At 37.0% G+C, this 23,696-nt stretch overlaps 1 protein-coding gene across 2 annotated transcripts in view; it reads right to left on the bottom strand.

Annotated features, from left to right (window-relative positions):
* npr1b (natriuretic peptide receptor 1b) overlaps positions 1-17,212 on the bottom strand; it is a 44,711-nt gene extending 27,499 nt beyond the window's left edge. The window contains exons 1-4 of one of the 2 annotated variants that reach the window (XM_079894741.1): positions 16,996-17,212; positions 14,369-15,164; positions 3,088-3,275; positions 1,335-1,448 (exon numbers count right to left, since the gene is read on the bottom strand). In XM_079894741.1, the coding sequence (XP_079750867.1) occupies positions 1,335-1,448; positions 3,088-3,275; positions 14,369-15,128 (1,062 nt within the window). In that variant the 5' untranslated portion in view covers positions 15,129-15,164; positions 16,996-17,212. Of the gene's footprint in view, positions 1-1,334; positions 1,449-3,087; positions 3,276-14,368; positions 15,165-16,990 lie in introns of both variants that reach the window. The other variant, XM_079894742.1, reaches the window with a different exon arrangement.
* Between the last annotated feature and the right edge of the window lie 6,484 nt (positions 17,213-23,696).

Raw genomic sequence — 23,696 nt, forward strand, 5'->3', positions numbered from 1 at the left:
AGAGATAAACATAGAGTTCCTCTCAGGAGCACACCCTGGTGTTCAATACCCTGTTAAAAATACCTGTTTTCTCTACTGTGTCTGTGTGAATGTGTCTGTATGCATGTTGTTTTGAGATGCACTGTGAAAAAAAGATCAGACAAAAAGATCAGACAGTTGAATTTGCTGAATTGAACTAAATTACCTGTCTACACGCCAATTATATGCACCATACTCTCTAATAACCAGCAGACCCATTAAAAGGCAAATACTCAAACACAGCTAACTAGACACATTTTTTTTTCTTGCATTAAAATACATTCTCCTGATGGATGCAGAGCAGCTTAAACCATTTGACCTGAAAATTGCAGGTGTACGTCACATTAATTCCATAACCTGGGCCTCAAACATAGCCTAGAAATCTAGACGCACCCTAGCGGCAGCAAATGTAATTTGCAGCCAGGGTCGTTTAGTAACTCTCCGTTGGCTTGCGAGCTGGAAAAACCAAATCTAGGCATCTAGTCAGGCCAATCACATCATGTATAGAGTCGGTGGGCGGGCTTAACATAATGATGGCAGAGTTGTGACGGTTTCGCGTGAATTCCCTGCTACTTGAAAACAAAGAAGATTGCTGCTGCTGCTGCTGGCGAACAGCGGTCTTTCGAATCGGCTTTGGCCATGACTCTGGAAGACTTGGAGTTAAGCTTTTCTTTGAGAAAAGAACAAAGAATGGCACTGAAGTCATTCTTAAAAAAGGAAGAATTGTTCGGAGTTTTGTATCCGACCGGATACAGCAAAAGTTCAATCTATCAACTAGCTCCGCTTGTGGTTGGTTGTAGCGCTATCCTATTGCGTGCAGAGGGAATTTGAAAGACAACCGTTTATCCCGCCCCTCGGATTGAGCCCTGCCAATGATGTGTTCCCAGACCCAACATCTTGATGTGGGTCTGGCTTGTAAGGCTAACACACACACACAGATATATAATTATGTTCAACCTTTACCATTTGGAGAGAAAGAGAATAAAACTGCATTGCATCCTGTTCCTTTGTGCATTATTTAGTGAATAGATAACTATAGATAATAGGTAAACGCACATAAATGCACTTGGCTGAAAAACATGAATTTATTCATTTTGAGGAAGAAGGTCCCTTCAATCTCTTTATGAGAGAAGACTGGCTGTAATGGGGGCACACAGAAGTTTTAACGAGATAAGAGAATAAAGAAATAAATAGTAATTGCAACGGAAGATAGAAAAGATGGAGAGCACAGTAGAGTCTTGACAGAATAGGCGTAATAATAAAATAATGAAAAATGAAAAGGTAAAGATAAATCAGTTCATAATGATCTCTCTTACCAAAGAATCATCCACTGTGAAGTTGAACATCCGTTTGGCATCCGATTTTAGATGAGTGATAAATTCTTTGTACTCCTGATTCTGTGGCTCTAGGTAGGTCAGAATCTTCACACTCTGAAAAATATACAAAATATATACAAATTTACTCTAAGAGGCAAATATCTATTCTAAAAAAAAGATATCAAATATATAAGCAACTACTGTGTGTTTGTGAGTGGGAGTATATATATATATATAACTGTATATAAGACCATGTATCTTTCTGCAATTTATAAGCAACATAAATATTTAGGTTATTAGTTAATTATTAGTTATTAGTTAATTATCAAAGTTAATTGTATACTAATAAATACAAAGGTTATTAAATGCTGAAAAAAATATATTGATAACTGTTAGTTAATGCATTAACTAATGCTAACAAATGAGACCTTATTGTATAGTGTTACCCACATTTTTAGACTGAAGAACTTCTCTTATGAAGTTACATACATGTATGAATAGTTTGGTCAGGTTGGTCTGTTTTTATATTGTGTGCAATCATAATCTACCAAAGCTAAGCTCCATTGAGCATCAGCATGTCCTGAATCTGCTGTGCGAGGGTTCATCAGCGGGTACGTAGTGTTGGAGTTCAGACATTTCTCACGCTCTGCACAGAAACCCTTCCACTATCAAAACAGGCGGCTGTTATCACAGTAGGGGCTGCTGACTGCGGTTCTGTGACACCGACCAAAGCTAGAGTGAACTGCATAGCTTTTGATAAGAATATGGCTCAGATGTTGAGCCCCCTGAAGTATAGCAGGGATTGTTTTGTGTAATAGGGGGTTTAAATAAAATGCATTGTTATTATGTCACCATACAGACTAAAAGCCAGGCTCTGGCAACAGTTCTGATGAAAAAGCTTCATAACTGTCTCTCTTCTCCTTTATCATGATCATAATTATTATTATCTAAAATTTTATAATATCAGTTATATTTCTGGTAGCAAAACTTAACAGACCATGAAACTAAGGATGTTGAGTGTGTGTGTGTGTGTGTGTGTGTGTGTGTGTGTGTGTGTGTGTGTGTGTGTGTGTGTGTGTGTGTGTGTGTGTGTGTGTGTGTGTGTGTGTGTGTGTGTGTGTGTGTGTGTGTGTGTGTGTGTGTGTGTGTGTGTGTGTGTGTCCAGACATAGGGCTGACTGGACAGATTTAAAAAAAGACAGCTGATTACAACAACCTGCGACACCTCCTTAGAGAGCAATACAGACAAACTGACTAAATTCAGAGAAAATACCTTGAATTAAGTTTATTTGGTAAGACTTAATTTGATGGTCCCCTCACAGACATTCAATTGACTATAAAGTAACTTTACAACTACATGTCAAGTTGTCAACTTATTCTACTAAACCCAACCCTAACCTTAACCTAACAGTCTTCTAGTCTACAAACCAGAGTAACCATTTATTTTATAAGAGAATATATTGAATTAAAATGTTCCTCTGTTAAGCATAAACCGCTTTAAATATTGTTTTATTTCTGCTTTAAACAAGAAAAAAAATGTCAGTGGAGTAAGAAAAAACAAAAATAATTTCTCAGAAAATAAATTAATATTTTATAAATATTATCATATTTATAGTAATAATTAAATATTAAAGATTATTATTGATATTTAAAAATACAAAATGAATGAAACTGAAAATGATTATTGGCAGTGTATCTCCTCATCACTATTTGTCCATCCCTCTCTCTCATGTTTTATGAAAGGCTTTAGTTACCTGGAAGGCCTCCTTAGCAAAGACATCATCTGGGTCTCCTCTGGCCCATGGCTGTGAAGGCCTGGACTCCAAACTGCGTCCAAAGATGTCAATGTAGAAGAAGACATACTCCTCCTTAGGGAGACCTGCCCTGTGGAAGTGCACCATCAACTGCCGGAAAATATCCGGAGAACAGCATACAAACACCACTGCAATGAGAAAGAGAAAGAGAACATATCGACATGAGAAAAAAACTTTAGCCTCCTTATAATTCCCTTCCCTTCACACACAAACACATATTCTGGTTCTATGGAGCATTGAGGATATCAGGAGCTCAAATGTAGCTTTTTTGTACTCCCATTAGCATTTTTACCAGAAATGACTTCGTAATCAATATCATAATGTCATTACTTCAGCATGACGTGCCAGTATAATGCATCCAGACAGGAATTAGCGTGTGCACGTTCATTTTAGTTCATGTGTGTGTAAGTGTGTCTGTATGGTGCATTAATGCATTTATGGCTCTGAGTGAATCTGGACTGTCTGTTCTATGCTTTTAGCATCGCACGTCATACATTAAAAAATGACTTTGATGATTCATTCACAATGCATAATATAATTTTCCTAATCAGTATTTTTGTCTTTTCCAGTAATATAAATATCTTAAAAAATATAAAATGTATTTATATGTATGTAAATAAATATACATTTATTTGTAAAATAAGTTCACTTTTATCCACATGCAAAATTGCATAAGATATTAAGATATTTTCATAGAATCAATCCATCCATTCATTCATTCTCAAACCTTCTTGCTGTGAGGAAACAGTGCTAACCACTGAGCCACGAGCCGCCCACAGAGAATGTACATATTAAAGGTAATTTTTTATAGTTTTTTTTTTTTTTTTTTTTTGTAAATGTTATAGGTCAATAAAGTTACTTATATATACATATATACATACACATATATACATATATATATATATATATATATATATATATACACATACATACATACATACATAATATATATATATATATATATATATATATATATATATATATATATATATATATATATATATATGCATACACACACAATATAAGATATACAATATAAAAGTATACAAAACATTCTCTGAAAATAGGTCTTAATATCTTATGCAGTTTTGCTTCTCAAATAAATAAATCATGTTTAAAATATGTTTAGATATTTTTATTGGAAAAGAAGTTAAAAAAACTGATAAAGAAAATTATTCTCACAGTGTAAATATAACCAGTAGAAACATTTTCTATTTCCATTATTCATGTGATATTGTGCTGAACAGGATGTTTCATAAAAATGATAAGGGATATATTTTATATGAAAAGGATGTTAAGCTTCTCCTCAACATTTCAGATAAGAAAAACACATTCAGGCTAGAGAAGGAACCACAAATAGGGAAAGAAAGCAAAATGCTTCATTAACTCTGATCAAATGAGTGAAGTGATCACAGAGACGGGGAGAGAGAGAGTGTTAGAACTTGACTCCAGACAGTCATTTGCAGAAGGAGGGTAATTACAGGAGACATAAGCTAATAGCTAGTTATGTGTGTGTGTGTGTGTGTGTGTGTGTGTGTGTGTGTGTGTGTGTGTGTGTGTGTGTGTGTGTGTGTGTGTGTGTGTGTGTGTGTGTGTGTGTGTGTTGCTCAGTAACAATGTGATTTCAGTTTGAGGATAATAACGAACAAGGTGAAAGATGGATTTAGAATTTTAGAAGAATTCTAAATGAACAACTATCTTTAAGCCTATCTGCCAATAAAATGATGGAATACAAGTGAAGGATCATGGGGAATATCAATCAATCAATCAATCCATCCATCCATCTATTTATCCATTTATCTATCTATGAGACTTCAGAGGCAAGATAACATAAATAGGCAGAGGCTATAATTCAACATGTACACAGAAATTTTCTGCTTAAATGGACAAATCAAACAAAATTAGTAAGTATTTTAAACAAAATACTTTTTAAGAACCTGAAACAAAAGTATTAACCTGTAAACGTAGCCTGAGAACAAACAGATCAGTGTCAACCAGTAAAGGTCAGAATAGAGGGACAGGATCTAGATGGAGACAGACAAGCCAGTCAGTCTGTCTCAGTCTATCTTTGTATTGGCAGATCTAGGTAGATGTGGGTAATGAGAGAGTCCAATGACAACGACAGGCAAAGCTTGTTGAGTTGGGCAAATGTGTGTATATTTCAAAATCTAACATAGCATCTGTATGCTCAACAACCAAATTTGAAAGCTTCGTAATTTTCTCAAAAGGACTTAAAAAAACATCTCTATACCTCAGTACACAAAGGAAACACACTGGTTTCTAACTGGTCTAAACTGGTCATTAGCTGGTAGAATTTTATTTATGGATCAGCAACAAATCTTCTTCAACATTCTCTGTTAAGTCATACAGGTTTGGAACGACATGTAGGTGAATAAACATACATTTTATTTTTGTGTTAATTCTCCCTTTAAGGTGCAACTTCGGCAATTTTCAACCAGCTTTGAATTGTTACGATGTCGGTAGTATAAGTAAATGAACAATGTGATGTAAAACGCGTCATCTGGCGGACTTTTGACAGCTCCAGGGCTTTCGTGAAAACTACAGATTATACTTTCAAATATTTTTTAATCCTTGCCCATGGACAGTCGGATCAACAGAGGGTTATTAAAAGAACATTTATAGTAAGGGTAGGTTTAATCACTGAAAACTGTATCGTACAACAGTATGTCTACTGGTAAAAATGGAACATTGTGGCAAATGCTTTTTTTATCTGTATGTGTATGTGCGGTACTAATAGAATGGCAGTTTCTTTCCGTTTTTCCCCTCCGTTTGGCATAAAACAGTGTTTGTGGTCATCCAGTTTGAAATCTGAAAAAAACTATTTTGTAACATTTTCTGTTTCTTGCACCCAGGAAGAATATTTTTCTACCTATTTGGCAATTTTCCTACCTATTTGGCAAAAGCCAAAGGTTTCCTACCTTTTTGAACAATATCAGTCTGCAGGCTACTAAAGTAACACATGCATGTGAAAAGGGGGAATATAAGAGGGTAAAGTCATACTGTGAGTGAGTCAGAGGTTCAGTTCTTTGTGTCTCAATTCAATACTGAACCACAGAACAAGACCTTTACATTTGCCCAACATGTCTTTTGCCATATACCTACACTGTCTATCAGAAAGAAAGAAAGAAAGAAAGAAAGAAAGACCTTTCATGACAGATCAGGACAAGAGCGACTGCACTAACTACATTTGCTATGATTACGAAGGCACGTCCATAGTATAAATGCAATTCTGTTTGGGAAAGGAGAATGTCAGGTGTGAGAAGCAACCCGTCAGAGAGATAAAGCAGTCCATTACACACTCAAATGCACATCATTATCAGATGAAGCCCTTGAGAGGGACTGCTGGTAGATATCCAACCTAACGGGGAGAATTGCTATTTTCAATGCTGTTAAACATTAACTAGCACTGAGCAAATGAGTTCAGGCACTTCGCTTTCCTCAGACGCACAGGTAAAAACATTCCTAAACATGTTTTCCCTGGACAGGAGTGACAGACCATGAGTGGGTGTTTTTGTGGGCCATGGAGTTTAACTTTTGCATATACTCAACAGAGTTCAGTTTACAAAATAGCACTAGCTGGTTGCTTAGGTACTGTAAGAAGGCATCTAATAAGAACATACTGTGAATCGTTAAGTCAACATGGCATCTGAAGCAGTGACATATTATACTTTATCTAAAATGACGAGCAACAAAACAACTGACCTCACATTGAGAATGTATTTTAAATATTTATGTCACACCACAACTATTTAAAGCGACACTCAGTATTTTCAGCTGGTCATGTCATGTGATGTCAGTATGTCCACCCCAATGAGACGACCCACTTCATGTAACATAAAAAAGGCCTTTTTTAGGCAAATGATACAATTTGTCTCATGTGAGCAAACTTGATTTTAAGCACCTTACCTTTTCTTTCACCTTAAAGTATTATTCATTCCTTTAATAAACAAAGCTGACCAAAAATTCTACCAAAAGTAATTGTTGAATTATTTTTAACTGAATAACTGAAGTAATTGTTGAATTATATCATTAAAATTCACAATTGTCAATTCATTTATATTGTACACATTTCAATGAAAAATAAAAACAAAACAAAATGTTAAAACAAGAAGATAAATTGTCTTGTGATATGATATTGCTGGCCAAATCAAAGGTAATCATGGGCCAACCTTAAATTTTCTAATTAAACTTTATAAACATAGCAGGCTCCTATTCTTCTGAATAGAATGGGCTGAGAAAAAAATCTTATTTTTTTTATATAGACAAGAGAATTGTCCATTATTTCAAAACTGTGCACTCCATTATATCATCACACCAAGTAGACCATGAGTAAGAAAGAGTCTGTCCTCCCAACAAGGAGCTTGCATGCAATCAGATGAGGAGGTACGTTGTAATTGAAATCGAGAAAAATGGCCGCACACAGCGCAGGAATAATAATAATGGGCTCAGCTCAGAAAATGCAATGCCATTCTCTAAAAGAAACTTGCTACAACTACACTGACAGCCAGAATCAGTGTACAAGTGTACATTTTTATGTGTATTGAGTTTAAAGTATACAAGACCGCTTGTGTTCTCTGAAAATAACATAATAGGAAACAACTTCATGTTCACAACATCAACGTGTGCTCTGCTTTTACTGTTTGTTTTATTCTGTTTATTCTGTCCGCTTTTTTTGAGTGAATAGTTGAAACGACTGTAGCTCTATGATCTGAGAATTTATGAAAATGTTCAATGATCAATCAGAGCAGACTGTTACAGCTTCATTCCTGCACTGACTCTAATCTATCCCATTTAAATGCAGGACTTGATCTGTTATGTTTAAGCTGTGCCACCCTTCCCTTTACCCAGTGATTAGGGTTCTTCAGTCCGTTTTTTCTAAAGAATACCGATACTAAAAAGCAGACACAACACTCACAAAACGATCAGATAATTACAACAGGAAATAGCAGTTCTATTGATCTGGATGGAATCCTTGAAGCCCATTTTCTCATGTGCATGTTGACCATGATAGGGGAGCAGACAGCGACACAGACGGGCTTTATGCGTGCTTATTTATTCAGCCTGATGGGGTTTAAAGGGACTGCATCAGCATTTATTTTACATTTATGGATGTGAATGAATGTTTATGTATTATTTATTCATATGAAATGGCGCACCAGTAGTACATCTTCCCCCGGTTTCACAGACAAGGCTTCAGATTAGTCCCAGACTAAAATGCATGTTTAAGCTGTTTTAACTGAAAGCAACTTGCTCTAAAAATATGTCAGTGCCATTGCTTTGTCTCAAAATATAAAAAATGTCTAAGGCGCGTTCCCCCTGCAGTCAATAATTTTTTCCCATAAAACTCATCTTTAATCACCAAAACTACATATTTAAACGTTTTTTTCTTTGAATTTTTTTTTCTTCATGCCTTAAAATAGCTTGAATGTAACTCTACACTCTTGCCTCATTTAGTATACCCGTTCTATGAATATGCAAATGAGCCCCGCCTCCACTCACTCATACCAGCCCAGAGATCCAATCATTGACAATCACACGTTGATGTGATGAGTTACAAGGTAGTTTGTGACGTCAGAAACACTGTCGATTTCAAAACGCGTTTTTGAGACTGTCTTTGGTTCAGTGCAGTTTTAAGGAGAAAATACTCAGCAATGGTATTGACTGGTGAATTTGCACATGGATTGTCTTAAAGCATATTAAAAACACCACATCAAACAACATTAAAAACTTGATTTTCACCACAGGGGGTCTTTAAAAGGTACTTTTATCCTAATTGAACTAAGGCCTAATCCTGGCTTAATCTAAGCCCTGTCAGTGAAACTGGGCTATTATGACCCAGACTCTTTAATATCTTAAAGAGATGGTTCTTTAAGAAATGCAAAATATTAGTGCATTCCTGGAACTGGGTGTCATTACACTACATCCTTATGCATAGCTTTCTGCCAGGACTTTTACAGGCTTTTCCCAAATCACGGAAGTGACCTCGACGTCCGGGTTAGCGGTAGCATAAGCCATCAGGCAAGTGTTATTTAAATAAACTCCTGATGTACTTACAAACTTTCCAATGCCTCGTTTTATGAGTACAGAACCTATTTGTACTACTGTAGAAGTTTGGTACCATTCTGGGCATTATTAGTGGGGTAATTTACGAGATACAACCTTGGATCCACTAGCGCCTGCACTAAGCTATTCGGCAGACATCTTTAAATAAGCTCTAACTTTAAAGGGATAGTTCACTTTGAAATTAAATTTTGGTATGTTTTAGCTTACCTCAAGGGCATCCAAGATGTAGGTGTCTTTTTTTCCGCAGTAGTTTCAATTTTGATATTTCTAGGTCAAACCGTTCTTGTCTGTCAGTTATATCATGCAGGTCTATGGTCACTGTCTCAAAGAGCATGCACAGAGTCCAAATTAAAACAATTCCATTCAAGAACTGCCGTAGCCAAGGCGACATCTAGTGTATATATCTATGCACCAGTCTGCGCACACGTCACACACCAGGATGCGCGCGCGCCCTCAGATCACTTGGACGTGGCTGTGTTACAAGAGGTAAAAACGATATAAATACTGTTCGTTTTCTCACACAAACTGCTCGATTCGTGTCTTAGGCCATCAGTGTGTACTTACGATGGGGAATTGTTTAATTTGGACGATGGGGAATTGTTTTAATTTCGACTCCGTGCATGCTCTTTGAGACAGTGACCACAGACCTGCATGAAATGACTGACAGACAAGAACGGTTTGACCTAAAAATATCAAAATTGAAACTACTGCGGAAAAAAAGACACCTACATCTTGGATGCCCTTGAGGTAAGCTAAAACATATCAGAATTTAATTTCAAAGTGAACTATCCCTTTAATAATGTTCGACCAAGGGGGAAAAAGCTTCGGGGGGGGGGTGGGGGTGGGGGTGTTTGGCTCGAGGTCATGGTGCAAAGGAGCCTAGGTTGATTTTACTCCGAACCATCCCTTTAAACACAACATTATTTTAACATTGTAAAAGAGTTTTGTGGATTTCAGTCAATGTTTGAGGCGTAGTGTAATTAAAAAAAATTGAATTTCACTTTTAGAATTTAAACACAAATTTAGTCTCTCAATATAGAAGACTCATATTGCACTACACTGATTTTTGTCCAATCAAGTGGTCTCTAGAACAAGAGAGTCCCACCCCCAAATACCACCTGCAACCGACAAGTAGCAAATCATGATTCATGAATGTGACTTAACAAAAGATGATCCCCTAATATTTGCCACCTAAACTTCCTGTTTAAAAAAGAAATGCATCATCAACATAGAAGGAAAATTGCTCTCAGTATTTAAAATGGTGATTTTGCATAAAAATGGAGATTTCCAATCATGCTCACAAGTGGACACAAGGAAGTTAATAAATCTTAAAACAAAAACAGAGTTTGGGGGGAAAAACTGAGCACATTTAGAGAGGACTGCTTAACGGAAATCTAAAGTTTGACTACAAGCAACTAAAAATGCAGGCTCTGGCACCATTTTTTGTCTGTCATGTCCAGCCTGTCATGTTTCTCTTCTAATGCTGTTTAACATAAGCCAGTATAGGGTTACAAATTATATTAGCGCAGGAATCTGTGTGATGTAAGGGAGGTCTGCCTAACATTACCTCATTCTAGACTAGAGGATGTGAGGTCATGGTTGTATTAAACTGAACCCAATGTTCTGCGGTCACAAAGAGAACATTATGATTTGAGTATTCTGTTCACAGGGGGGCAGATTCAAGACCAGAATAAAGACAAGCCTTCATCTCTACGAATGATAAATGAAGATATGTTTGGGTTTAGGTCTGGAGGTGTTCAGTTACACTGCATTACATCCAAAGGTCATAAACAATGGGAAATATTGACCTGTAATATCAGAATACAGCATTCCTCAAGCAGAGAAGCAGTTATAGGCTTATAAAAGTGTGCGATATGATTATACAATTTTTTCTTTCTCTACCTCTCAGTTCAGATAAATTTTTAAGCTGATCCAGATGGATGGAAATGCAGAGAGAAGCAGAGCACGGCCTTGTGGGTAGTTTAGTTCAGCATGGCCGCTCTTGCGCTCGGCAACCATGACGACAAGAGGCCATGAAGCTGTAGACACAAAGATTGGCATTTTAAAGATGATTACAGGGTAGACTGATGCTACCGCTCCATCAGAAGAGGAATCTGGGAGGAATTATTTCAAACAATTCCATAAAATGAGCTCTACTAATTTTGAAGAGCTCATATAGTTCTGTTTGCCCTTGTTCAGAAATCAGAATTTGAAAACCAGACCTTCCTGTAGGCACTCTTGAGTCAAGGTCCTCTTCCTCTTTGATGCAGGTGTAATTGAAGTGATTGGGTACATGGAAAAATGAAACCAGAAGAGCACAGTGTGTTTGTGTGTGTATGACAGAGAGAGAGAGAGAGAGAGAGAGAGAGAGAGAGAGAGAGAGAGAGAGAGAGAGAGAGAGAGAGAGAGAGAGAGAGAGAGATTGATGTTGAAGCACCTGCTGACTTCTGGCCATTAACAGCTTTGCTATGCTGGAGATTTTATCCAAGAGCAAAGCAGCAGCTAAGTGCACATCACTTCAGCACTACAGAGAGAATGAGAAGTGTTATGAATATGCGTGCATTTGTCAATGTGTTTGTGTAATGATGTGACTAAATAATAATCTGAATGGACGTGCAGATGTAATTATGAATTAGCTGCACGTCGGACTTTGCAATCTCCAGCTAAAGCTCTTTAAATGCCTCAAAGTCCAGGAAGAAAGTTCAAGTCCACTTTCATCTGCATTTATGAGCTGGGTGTTTTCCTGTCCCGTCCAGATAACATAGTTTGGTTCAAATAAAATGCACTTAATGATCTCAGTTTTACAAATCTAGTACTGCACTTTAAAGAGACAAACATTCTGAATCTCCAAACGAAAGAGCACTCGCATGGAAAACTCCAGGAGAAGAGCAGGAATACATCAGAGATTCCAATCTCACAGGAGGCGGTGTTGTCTCCATGTGTTGTCTTCCTGTCGCTGATGATGTGAGGGTGTTTTTAGAGAGTTGAGAGGAAAGAGGCAGGAGGTGAGGAAGAGCATTTCAGCTCTTCCGAGATCTACGTAAAAGGTTACGGCTCCACAGGTATTCGCTACATGTTAATCAGTTAGAGATACCCCAAAACATTTCTGCATCCACAAAACATTCCCTATGTCATCTGTCGCCAAATCCTCATTTAGGAAGGCACCGAAATTACAATTCTGTCCGAAACGAAGTCAAAAATTATTTTTATGTTATGGCTGATAACCAATAAATGGCTAATAGGGTTAGGGTTATCTATTTAAAAAATATAAAAAAATTAACTACAAGTGAATTTAGGCAACACTAACTGTACAGTATGAGAAATAGATAAAAATATATATATATTTGCTTGAGATTATTGAACTATTAAGTGTTTTATAGATTCATTTAAGTGAGAATTAGATGAGGATATAGGCCTATATAAAGGCAATAAGGGGGAAAAAAGGAAAAATGAAAAGAAAAAACAAATAAAACAAATAATGCAAAAAAAGGGCAAAACACATACATACACACACACACACACACACATACATATATATATATATATATATATATATATATATATATATATATATAATAAATAGATAACTATCTATTATTTAATAATAAAACTGATAACTCATAACAGACTGTACCAGTGGATGATGCTATTAAGAGTTTGTACTTAATACTCACTGAAATACAAAATTGATTCTGACACTGACTCTGAACTGACCCCTTTTGCGATCGCCCAGGCTTTTGTCTGTCAAAGACTTCAAAGGTTTTTAAACCATACACGCAGCCGCAGCCCCCACCTGAGACATCATCCATTGCTTCATTCATCTGACTTTTTATGTGTTAGTACAACATTACATTTCTCACCAGCTGTTCATTGAGTGACTCAAAAGAGCATCCAGTGACTAATGACGAACCATTACAATCTTCCAGTTAGAAAGACTGAATGAACACACAATGAATACAAACTCTGTTTTTGCAGGAAATGCCAACAGATCAGATAGTGTGTGCTAAAATTTATTGCATGCTCACAGGGGTCATAACCTCTGTTAATAAATGTTGTTCAGTTGACATTTTTTTTACCCCTTTGGGACCTGAAAAAAGGTTTAAAGTACATTTTACCCATTAAAAACTTATAGATACAGGTTTCCTGAGTTCCCCTTTCCGGAAGAACTAATCTGATGCCAAAGTCAAAACATTGACTATATGAGCTACATTTTGTGATGCACTACATCACTGTTACTATAAAACGGATTCTCCTGTTGTTGACATATTGAGCTGTGGCGCTCATAGGAGACTTAGGTTTGAGTCTGGCCCGAATCAAGCATATTGTTAGGGAGAATGGAAAAAACAATTCAGTAGATTACTGTTACATACATCATTCTGAGTAGTTTAATCATGGTTGAGAAAAGCATGGAGAATCAGCAAATTAACAATGACAGAGGCTGAACTCTAAACTTTTCCTGCTGTCCCTCATCTCTCTATCCTTCGCCTTCACTCATTCTTAGTCATGCGTTCTGTGTAATATGCTGAATGTGTTAGTCTGTACACATTTCAATCTGGATCACGGAGTGCAGCTCAAATCAAGCTCAGGGGACAAAATATGCCATCAAATATACCACAAAGTCACTCATTAGAACCTTCACACTCACTCTCAATGTTCATTGGTGGTAAAAGAATGACATTCTGAGACCATCACAACATTTCTGTAAGCATTTAAAGGAACATTACCTCACCCTCATGTCATTAAAAACCTGTATGACCTATAATGCAGATTCTGCCTGGGCCTACCAAAATAATAAATTAAACCCACACATTTTACCAGAAAACATATTTTTTCCCCTGCTATTTTGCAATTATATCCTGTAATGGCTTCTGTGTGACTCTTGTTGCACTCTTGAAATTCAGTATTGTGGCACTGCAATTATTATGGGCTCATTTGTAAGTCACAAATTTGACTTCTAACCTTAATGTCACATCTAGGAAATCAGTTGGTATGGAAACAGCATGGCAGTCGAGGTTAAGTGGATTTTTAAAATGACCTCATCTAGAACATCTCAGAAGCACTGGGAATGTATTAACACAAGGACAGATGCCCAATTAGATGCAGACTGTTCAAGCAAAACAAATAACACGCCACTCACCTCTTCCATCATCCTTGATCTTGTGTAGGAGTTCGGAATAGTTAACAGGCCCTTTGTTCTCCTCGAATACCAGGTCCATGGTTGTGATGTTTTCTTCATGCATCTCCGTGTAAAGCCCCTCCAGGGCGAAGTAGCATGCCCTTTCGCCCATTTTGGTGTCACTGAACATCAGCAGGGCGTGTTGGTGCCACCCGAAATGCCTGTAGAGGTGGAGGGCGTACTCACCCAGTTTCTTGTGTGTGGGGCCCGTGTTTGTGATGGAGGTGTACATTTCCATGAGGAGGAAAGCTACAGCAGGGGCCCCTGCCGTGATCATGGGGACGCCCCAATGAGCAGTGAACAGCCCAACTGGGGAGGAGGTATAGTCACACCCAGGTCCTATGAAGGCCCACGGGTTGTACTCGAATTTCAGGTCCACGGCCATGAGCGGGGCAATGGACTCGGAGCAGATACCATCCCTATTCTCGCTGTTTGCGAAGATGTGGCGGAGGTGGTGCCGGGGCAGCAAAGTGGGGTCGGCATTGACGCGAGCAATGGCGCGGTCCAGAGCGGGTCCCACGCGGGGCCATGCCCAGGGGTAGGATGTATTGTGTTGAGGCAGAATGACAGCCAGTATGATGTCATCAGTGTGGATGTGTGCGGGTGTGTGGGACCCTTGGTGTCTCCTGGTCTTGGCACAGGTCAGCAGTGTCCCACAGCACAGCAGCAGCAAAAGCAGCAGAACCATTCTGCCTTCACCGAACCAGAGCAACAGACTCATATCACTGCAGCTCACGCTTCCAACTGATCAGGAACACTACACACACACACACAGACACGTTTATCATATGAGATTAAATTTTATATTTATATATATATTATAAATAATAGTTGAGTATTGATAGGTGTTTTTTTGGAGATTCTACAGTTTCACTGACCCATACTATCTATATTTGGGTCAGAAAAGCTGCTAACCTAAATTTACTAATCTTATTTTTCACATCTGAGAAGAAAACTTTATTCTTTCACCTTAGTTTCCAATGATGATTTTTGTACTTTGACACACTTCAAAAACTTTTGAAAAAAAAAAAAAAAAAAAGAGTGAGAAAAAGGAAAGAACGGTACTTAAGTGTATTGAAAAGGTATATCTGGAGATTTTGCTGTTTCACTCTATATTTGGGTCTGAAAGGCACATGGGTCTATAACCTATATTTCCAAATGTACTTATCTTATTTTAAAGAAAACTTTATCATTTCACCCAAGTCTTTCACCTCAGTTTTCAAGGATGAAATGAGAGCATATCACGCAACCTGTCTGTGTTGCTGTTTGGTTAATCTGGCTAGCTTCTACCTAGTAAGAGATTCATTTTAGCCAATATATGCCATTTTGTTACATTCTGTACAGTTTAGGTGATTGGCTCATAAAAACCTGGTTGCAAAACTGAGCTGCTCTTCTGATGATTTGTGATACTCGCTCAGATTGTGCTACCTCCAGTTAAAACAGTAGGTAGCACAATTTGACAGCAAAAAATTTTTACCTATCAGATTGTGCTACCATCATCATATTCATGTGGTTTGAGGCTTTATTAACATCCATACCCACCCCTACCATAAACCTAACCTTAAAACAATGAAAATATAGTGTTGGCAGCACAATCTGATAGGTAGCATTATTTGCCAGAACATCGCCATGAGCAAAGATGACAGATTTCAAATAATGTACTTCAGGGGGTCTTGTGCCAACCAAGCAACTGTCATTGAAAAGAATGTGAATGCTAAAAGATAGCTAGAAACACTTTTCAATAAGGTTCCAATAAATTAAATTTTCAACAACAATTTTGACATAATTTATTAATATATGTAAATTTAATATATATATATATTATATATGTTTGTTTAAAACATATTCATGTTAATTTAATTTATAAAATAATTGTTCAAAATGTAATAGCATATATAGAAATTAACAACAGATACTGTAAAAAATTCACAAAGCAGTACAAAGAGCTAAAAAACATCACAAACTCTAAATATGATAAACACCTGAATGCATCCTGAATCACAGCTAAAAACACACGTCATGCCTTCATTTGTAAAGAACAGATTAAAATCAGCCCCCATAGAAAATCTGTAGCAGTTGTTCTCAAATGGTTGGTTGCAAAAAATCAGAGAAAATCACCACTGAAGGGCAATAATACATGTAAGTAACCATGTAATCATGCATTTCGGAATGGATAGCTTCAAATTTCTATTGTTCACAGCATAGGTTGTGCATCTAACTTCATGATATTTTGGCACAAATTCATCTGTCACTTGGTAGAAACTAACCAAAAGAATCAGATGCCAACACGGGACAGGTTGAGTGACTTGCCCTCATCCTTGAAAACTAACTAAGACGAAAGGCTAGGGTATAAGAAAATACAACCCAACCACATTAAATTCTGGTTCCAGATTTTGCACTGTGGTGGGTCACATGTCCAAAGTTGAAGGAAAATCAGTCAGGTAAAATCTGAGCCCTGAAGCAAAACCAGTTGAGAACCACTGATCTAAATTTTATGACGAATCATATTTTGTGGAAAAAAAATGTCAACTAAACACAATTCTAACACAATAGAACTCCAAACAAGCTGAACAGAAAACTTACCTTACCTTTTATACATGATGTCTTCTAGTCTCCTCAACATGAGTCGGTACAAACCCGTGACAGTCCACTCAGCACAGCACAAAACACATCCTTGCCTCTGTGAAACTCATCCCCGCTGCCTGACTGTGTGTCATTCAGAGTGCCAAGAGCAGCTGTGATTTTCTCAAATCACATTACCTCACAGAGAGCTCCACCTCATCTCTGTGTCGAGCTGCATTCTCTGCCATGCTCCAGGGTTCTGAGGGTATTAATGCCTCTCAGCTGCAGTTACTGCCGGAAGAAAGAGAGAGAGTGAGTGAAAGAGTATGTGTATGTGTGTGTGGGGATGTGCTTCTATGCTTCAGCAGGGTAAAGGTTCACCCTTTGGTCAGAAAGCACTTCCAAATGCTCCTAGCTATTAAAAAATAACCATGTAAACACTCCTCTAATTTCGAGTCAGAGGAAATCAATGGCATCAAAATCCATTAGCTTCTACCGTGCATTAAGTAACCATAGCTGAATATTACCAATAAGAAACAAGAGGTCAAGGTTTGGCAAGTTAGCATGATATCCTGCTGGTATCGAAATGTAGGCAAAAAACTCTTTTTCCATTAGCGAATGTTAATTAGTGACTGACGATGTTTAAAAAGTAGATTTAACATTAAACACAGAGTAAACATTTTAAAAGAGAAGTTTGGAATAAGAATTTTTTTTTTTTTATGTTTTTGAAAGAAGTATCTTCATGCTCACCAACGCTGCATTTGTTTGATCAAAAATACAGTAAAAACAGTAATATTTCAAAACATTATTAAAATTTAAAATAACTGTTTTATGTTAATATATTTTAAAATGTTTATTCCTGTGATGACAAAGCTATATTTTCAGCTTCATTATTCCAGTCTTCAGTGTCAATGATCCTTCAGAAATCATTCAAATATGATGATTGTACTATTGAAAATGAATCTCTGCTATCACAGGAATACGTTTTAAAATAGAAAAATAGTTCCTTTAAATTGCAATAATATTTCACAATACTATATTTTTGACCAAATAAATGCAGCCTTGATGAGATAAAAGACCTCTTTCAAAAACATTTAAAGATCTTAGTAGTGTATATAGTTAATAATTCATTAAAGTGAAGTAGTTTTTTTTTACCAGTGCCCAATTTTGTTTTGGTGTGAAATCTGCACGAATGAAATGTGTATGTCCTTGTGGTGCCATCAGCCAATCAGCATCTCATGATGACAATTACATAAAATTAGATTCAATGGCCGACAACCATTTTTAACAATTTATTATAGGTTAATATTCATTTTTAAATATACTATTGTACATTGTTTGTCCAAACAGTTTGTACAAATGTTAATTTACACATACTGTTAACAGATTTATTGAGAAATAGTGTGGAAATATCTTTACTCAGTAAAGATATACCTTACTCGGCTGAATACTGGGCTGAAAGTGATGGTGGATATGGCCACAGAAGTGATGTTGCAAAGGTTTAAACACTGTTGTGAACTGATATCCCCTCACTGTCATTTGCTGAAGAGGAATCAATAACCCTCACGAGAGGCAGGTCAGAGCAGTTCCCAGCCGCCCAGCAAGATCTGACCCTATGGGTCAGGACAAGCTCTATCTGCTCGCCACACATTTTGAGTTCAACCTCCACTAACCGCCTTCAGTGGTTTGTGTCTGTGGAGCTTCTAGTGTTTCCTTTATTTCTATAAGCTGCAGTGTGTGTGTGTGTGTGTGTGTGTGTGTGTGTGTGTGTGTGTGTGTGTGAGAGAGAGAAACATATGAGAGATTCATTTTTGAGCTTTCAGTCACCATGGTGTTCCAGCACGATTCTGACATTTATATTCAAATCCAATTTTTTCAAGGAATGCCTAAATTATAGTCATAAGCACTGAGGTATGATATGCCTGTTGCAGACAGTTAAGTTGTTATAAATCACATCTCTTTCTTTTCTTGTTGTAATTCGTTTTACATTGTGGCACATAAATAAATTAAAGGGTGGTATAATTCTTTTTGGCAGTGATTCCCAACCAGAAGTAAACATACTTCAGCAGGTTTAAAACACTAATTGGAAGGACTGCAGTTTTGCTATGTTAAACCTATAGAGAAATATATATATTTATCAAGATTAATATGATTCAGTTTCTATATAAGCTGGAAAGCACTCAAATCAATGAATGGCAGAAAAAAATCTAAATAAAAGACTAGAACCAGAATTAATCATCTAAAATGCTACAAGTGAATTTAGCCATCACAACATTAAAACATACAACATGAAAAAATGAGATATTAATTTTTCAGATTTGATAAAAATCACATTTTGCGGTGTTATTAAATTATTAGTGTTCTTAAAGATTAACTTAAATTCATTTCATTTTTCCAAATGAAAAAATAAATAAAATAGGAGAAATGAGCGTGCACAATTATCCAATAATTTATTGTAAATAATATTTACAACATTTTAAAGAAAACAATAGAGGGTTAGTTTTATATATTGGGTGACACACATACTACAATACATGTGCTACTTGAGTTTCACTTACAGTATAATTTGTTTTATGTTTAAATGTGACTTTAATTAAATGAATGATATTGCTAATTGATATCAAGTATAATATGAGTTAAAGAGAAACAATTCTGGTTAAAGTTGATGAAGAGGTACGTAAGCATTACAGATGGGGCTACATAAAATGAAAAAGGTTAGGAAACACTGCTTTAGATTCAGGAGATGTTTAAAAAGAAAGATACAAACTGAACTCAGCTCATTATTCAGTCAGTTCTAGATTTGTCCTTTTCCCCCCTTCAGAGAGCCCCGGGACGGTCAGATGGATAGAATTACCAAAACAGGATGCAACACAATAGCGTCTCCATCTCTTTCTCTCTCCCAACATTCCCGTTTCCAACCTCTATCTCCATATTTATAGCCAACCCTTATTTAAGAAAAGCAGAAAGAAAAACAGAAAAAGGAAGGGAAAGTGAGATTGTTCAGTCTAGCACAGCGCAGATAGGATTCAGTAATTGACCGAAAATGAAGCTGTCAAATGTTTCAAACACATTCACCAGAGATCTGTTCTTGTGCTATTTGCCATTGTGTAAACTCACCTTAAAATGCAACCATTGCTGGTTCTAAAGCAGGACACTGGCTCCCGGCTTTCTTTCTTTCTTTCTTTCTTTCTTTCTCTCTCTCTCTTTGGGGAGCAGCAGGAGACAACAGTAGCTGGACAAGCTAGTGGGACTTTGGAGCAGAGCTGCATGTAGGAAAATATAAAAAGTATAAACACTGTGCAAGTGTGCATAAACACACACACACACACATGTGTGTTTTACATGCAGTGGTGTAAACCAAATAGATCTAGTACTGTTTATTTTATTTCATCAGCACAAAGTCTGAACCCTAATCAGATCCGCCACACAAAAAAAGGCCAATTAATGATATTCCTTTTTCCACACAGCATGACTTGTGTGTGCTAATTTAATTAGTAAAAACGGTCTTTAGCACAAACATATGAAAGACTCTACAGCATGTCAGTCATCAAGAAGTACAGTACAATTTAATTAGTCTATTCTGTTACCATGGAATTACACTCCCAAGTCTGTGCTAGAGGGGGCTTTGTGATCAACTGCTATCAGAGTACTGTGTGTTTAGACTTACGCACAGGAACAACTAAGTTATTTCTGGTCTTACAATTATAGCATGATGGAGGAGGAGATTCAGGTACATAGAGAGCAAGACAATGTGTCACTTATTTTCCTAAGTTTATTCAGCACATTATGCACATCTTATATCCACTTACTCTTTGTCTTGGAAAAAAAAAAGAAAAAAGGTCAAACAACCGTTATAATAATCATCAGTTGACACTGCAAGCACTATTTCAATTTAGGCAATGGAAATGTGCCTCATTCACTTATAATTCCGTACGGTTTCAGTATTTATGCGTGCAGAAAAAGTTCTCGCGCAAAATGTCAGCTAGATTCAAAAGATGAACTCTTGTTCTAAACCCAGTTCTATTGATGTTTTTGAAGTCTGATTTATTTAAAAAAAAAATTGTGTGCCACTTGCCCGCAAATACTATTATATATATATATATATATATATATATATATATATATATATATATAACAAAACTACACATAAAATCATGTTGAACCTCTGATTTTGACAAAACTTGCTCCTAGGGCCACCAGGACCATGTAATTTTTTTTTTGTGTCCATGTGATTTCAGTTGGTTCTAAATATTATGCGAACCACTGATCTGTAGTGTGAACTTATTGATGAATTATGACTTCTTGGCATTCTAGCATACCCCACTCACTATTTTCTGCCATATAAAGAAAAAAATAGTATGTGTAGCAATAGCATGCTTTTTCGAATTCAGCCCCAGTAAAGCTAAAAGCCAGGAAGCATTGGCAACCTTTCTGAGGTGGAGAAAATTGGCAATTTTACCTGTAGGTGTTCCCAAAAAGGTTGAGTTTACAGTGGATTGCAAGCTCTCACATCTTTCTCCCAGCAGCACTGATATGGTCAGCACAGTTTTGACTGTCTTAGAGAGCCATTCTGAAAAACGAACCTACTTAAGATGTGCTGCCCACACCAATTGTTCACATCCATTGTGTTCCACACTGTTTCTGAAGCCACTGCCATAAGTCGACATACCTTGTGCATGGCATTTCTAAAAATGTAATATTGTAAAACGTAATAATTTTACAGAATAAAAAAAAAAACATGATTACTGTTGCATAAATGATTGTTATCATTGCTACACAATATAGCCAATTTGTCATCTTATTGGTTAGGTTTTAAGGTAGGATTGTGGTGTGTCCTGAGAAAGAGGTGCATTTTGTTTCACAAGCACAGCTTAAACTAGCAGTCATGTTAAGTGGGCAAATCAGACTTTCGGACGCCATATGAAAACATTTAGATGTTGCAAACTGAAGAGAATAAGTCAAGCAATGACATGACATCATCATCTTGATATGTGCTCATCTGTATGTGGGGAGGGGGGGGGGGGGGGGGGAGTCCCACATCATTAATTTTTTATTCTAATTCAGAAAGTCTGTCAAAATAATGTGGTCGTGGATGAACCTCAGCCCTCTCCTCTTTGTGCGTCAGTACATTATAATGAAACTCAGATGAGACAGCTGTCTCAAACTTCATAAAACACTTAAACGAACAATGAAATCTGTGCTCAGTGAGCAGCACAAAAATATTACAGATGTTGTTTTATTAACAACAGCATGGAACAAGGGGTTATAAATGACCTACCCACCATGGAGATGATGATAGCAATCAAGCTAAAGTGATGCCCCTGATCATGTAATCTTAGTCCTGATTATTTGTCTTCACTCACCTTGCACAGCACAGGGGCCAAAAGTGAGATAGCTAGCGTCATTCTGCCAAGCCACTTTCATCTCTGACATCATCTCCTGCTGAATGTAGCACTGTTGGCAGGAATGCCATGGCAACCCTCCTCCGGTCTTCAGAGTGGCATATTACAGATGAAGTGTCTGGACATAAGAGATCAGGGAAGAAGGGATATGGGTGGCAGCTCACCAGCCAAACCGACTCCTGCTAAGAGCCAACGCATGATGGTGCCAAAAAAAAATGCATGTCACAGCACACGATACAGGTTTGACATGATAGCTTTTACCTGTTTCCAACTGAGAACTGGCTGAATTGGTAAACAGGGTCATAAATGCAGCAAGTGGGATTTATGCACAGAAGTTGTTGTCATCTGAAACGGTTGACTTTTCATGATCCATCCATGATCCACAGAGTGGCAATGAAAAACATGTGTGCTTAATAATTCAAGAAAACAATTAATATTGTAGAACCATGAGTCTGTAAACAAACAACAAATGAAGCTTTGAAACCTTCAACTCTGCACAATTGCAGCATAAATCACACAAAAGTACATTTACTCTTAATCCATGAATGAACACCGACAGCCTCCCCAGGGTGAGCTTGGGTTTGAAGAAGAAGATCTGGCTTGACAAAGAAAATTGGATTTGGACCACAGTGTGTCTGGATGTTTAAACAATGCCTAACAGATAAGGAGAGATATAGAAAACAGTGTTATCTGACATGCACTTCAAATAGTCAATGTTTCTGCTAACAGCTTGAAGCATTAAAACCATTTAGAAGGTGTGAGGGGGGCAAAGACAAAACCAGAGGTATGGGGTGATGGCTCAAAAATACAGATTGGTTTAAATTCCTATTGAAGCAGGAAAATAAAAGCGTTGTAGTGTTGTCCTAATTTTGAAGGAAAGTGAAGGTCTGGCCACCTGCGAACATTCAGAGCCTGACTCTTGACAGTGATGCGAGTAGAGGCAGATCCTTCACTTATCGATTTCTATATAATAACTGTAATACATAACTCATTCTGTTTGCTCTAGTATCTCATAAATTGCAGTTACACATGTGATTCTGATATATGATGTTGCTGGAGACACCAGTGTGGACCATGGTAACATGTAATAGCTACTGAAATACTAATTTCCCACACTGTGGGATGTTTCTTCTTAAATCAAACCTTCTGGACTTTAAACTACAGAAGACTACAAACACCTAGCACCCCCTGCTGGGCAAACATCTAGCATTTACCAAGATTATCTTCAAGCACCAATTTCTTTATTTAAATGTCATAAATAAATAAATGAATTAATTAATAATAAAAAAAAAGAATACACATACACACACACACACACACACAAA

The sequence above is a fragment of the Squalius cephalus genome (genome assembly GCF_949319135.1).
Source record: "Squalius cephalus genome assembly, chromosome: 15".
NCBI classification, from domain to species: domain Eukaryota; kingdom Metazoa; phylum Chordata; class Actinopteri; order Cypriniformes; family Leuciscidae; genus Squalius; species Squalius cephalus.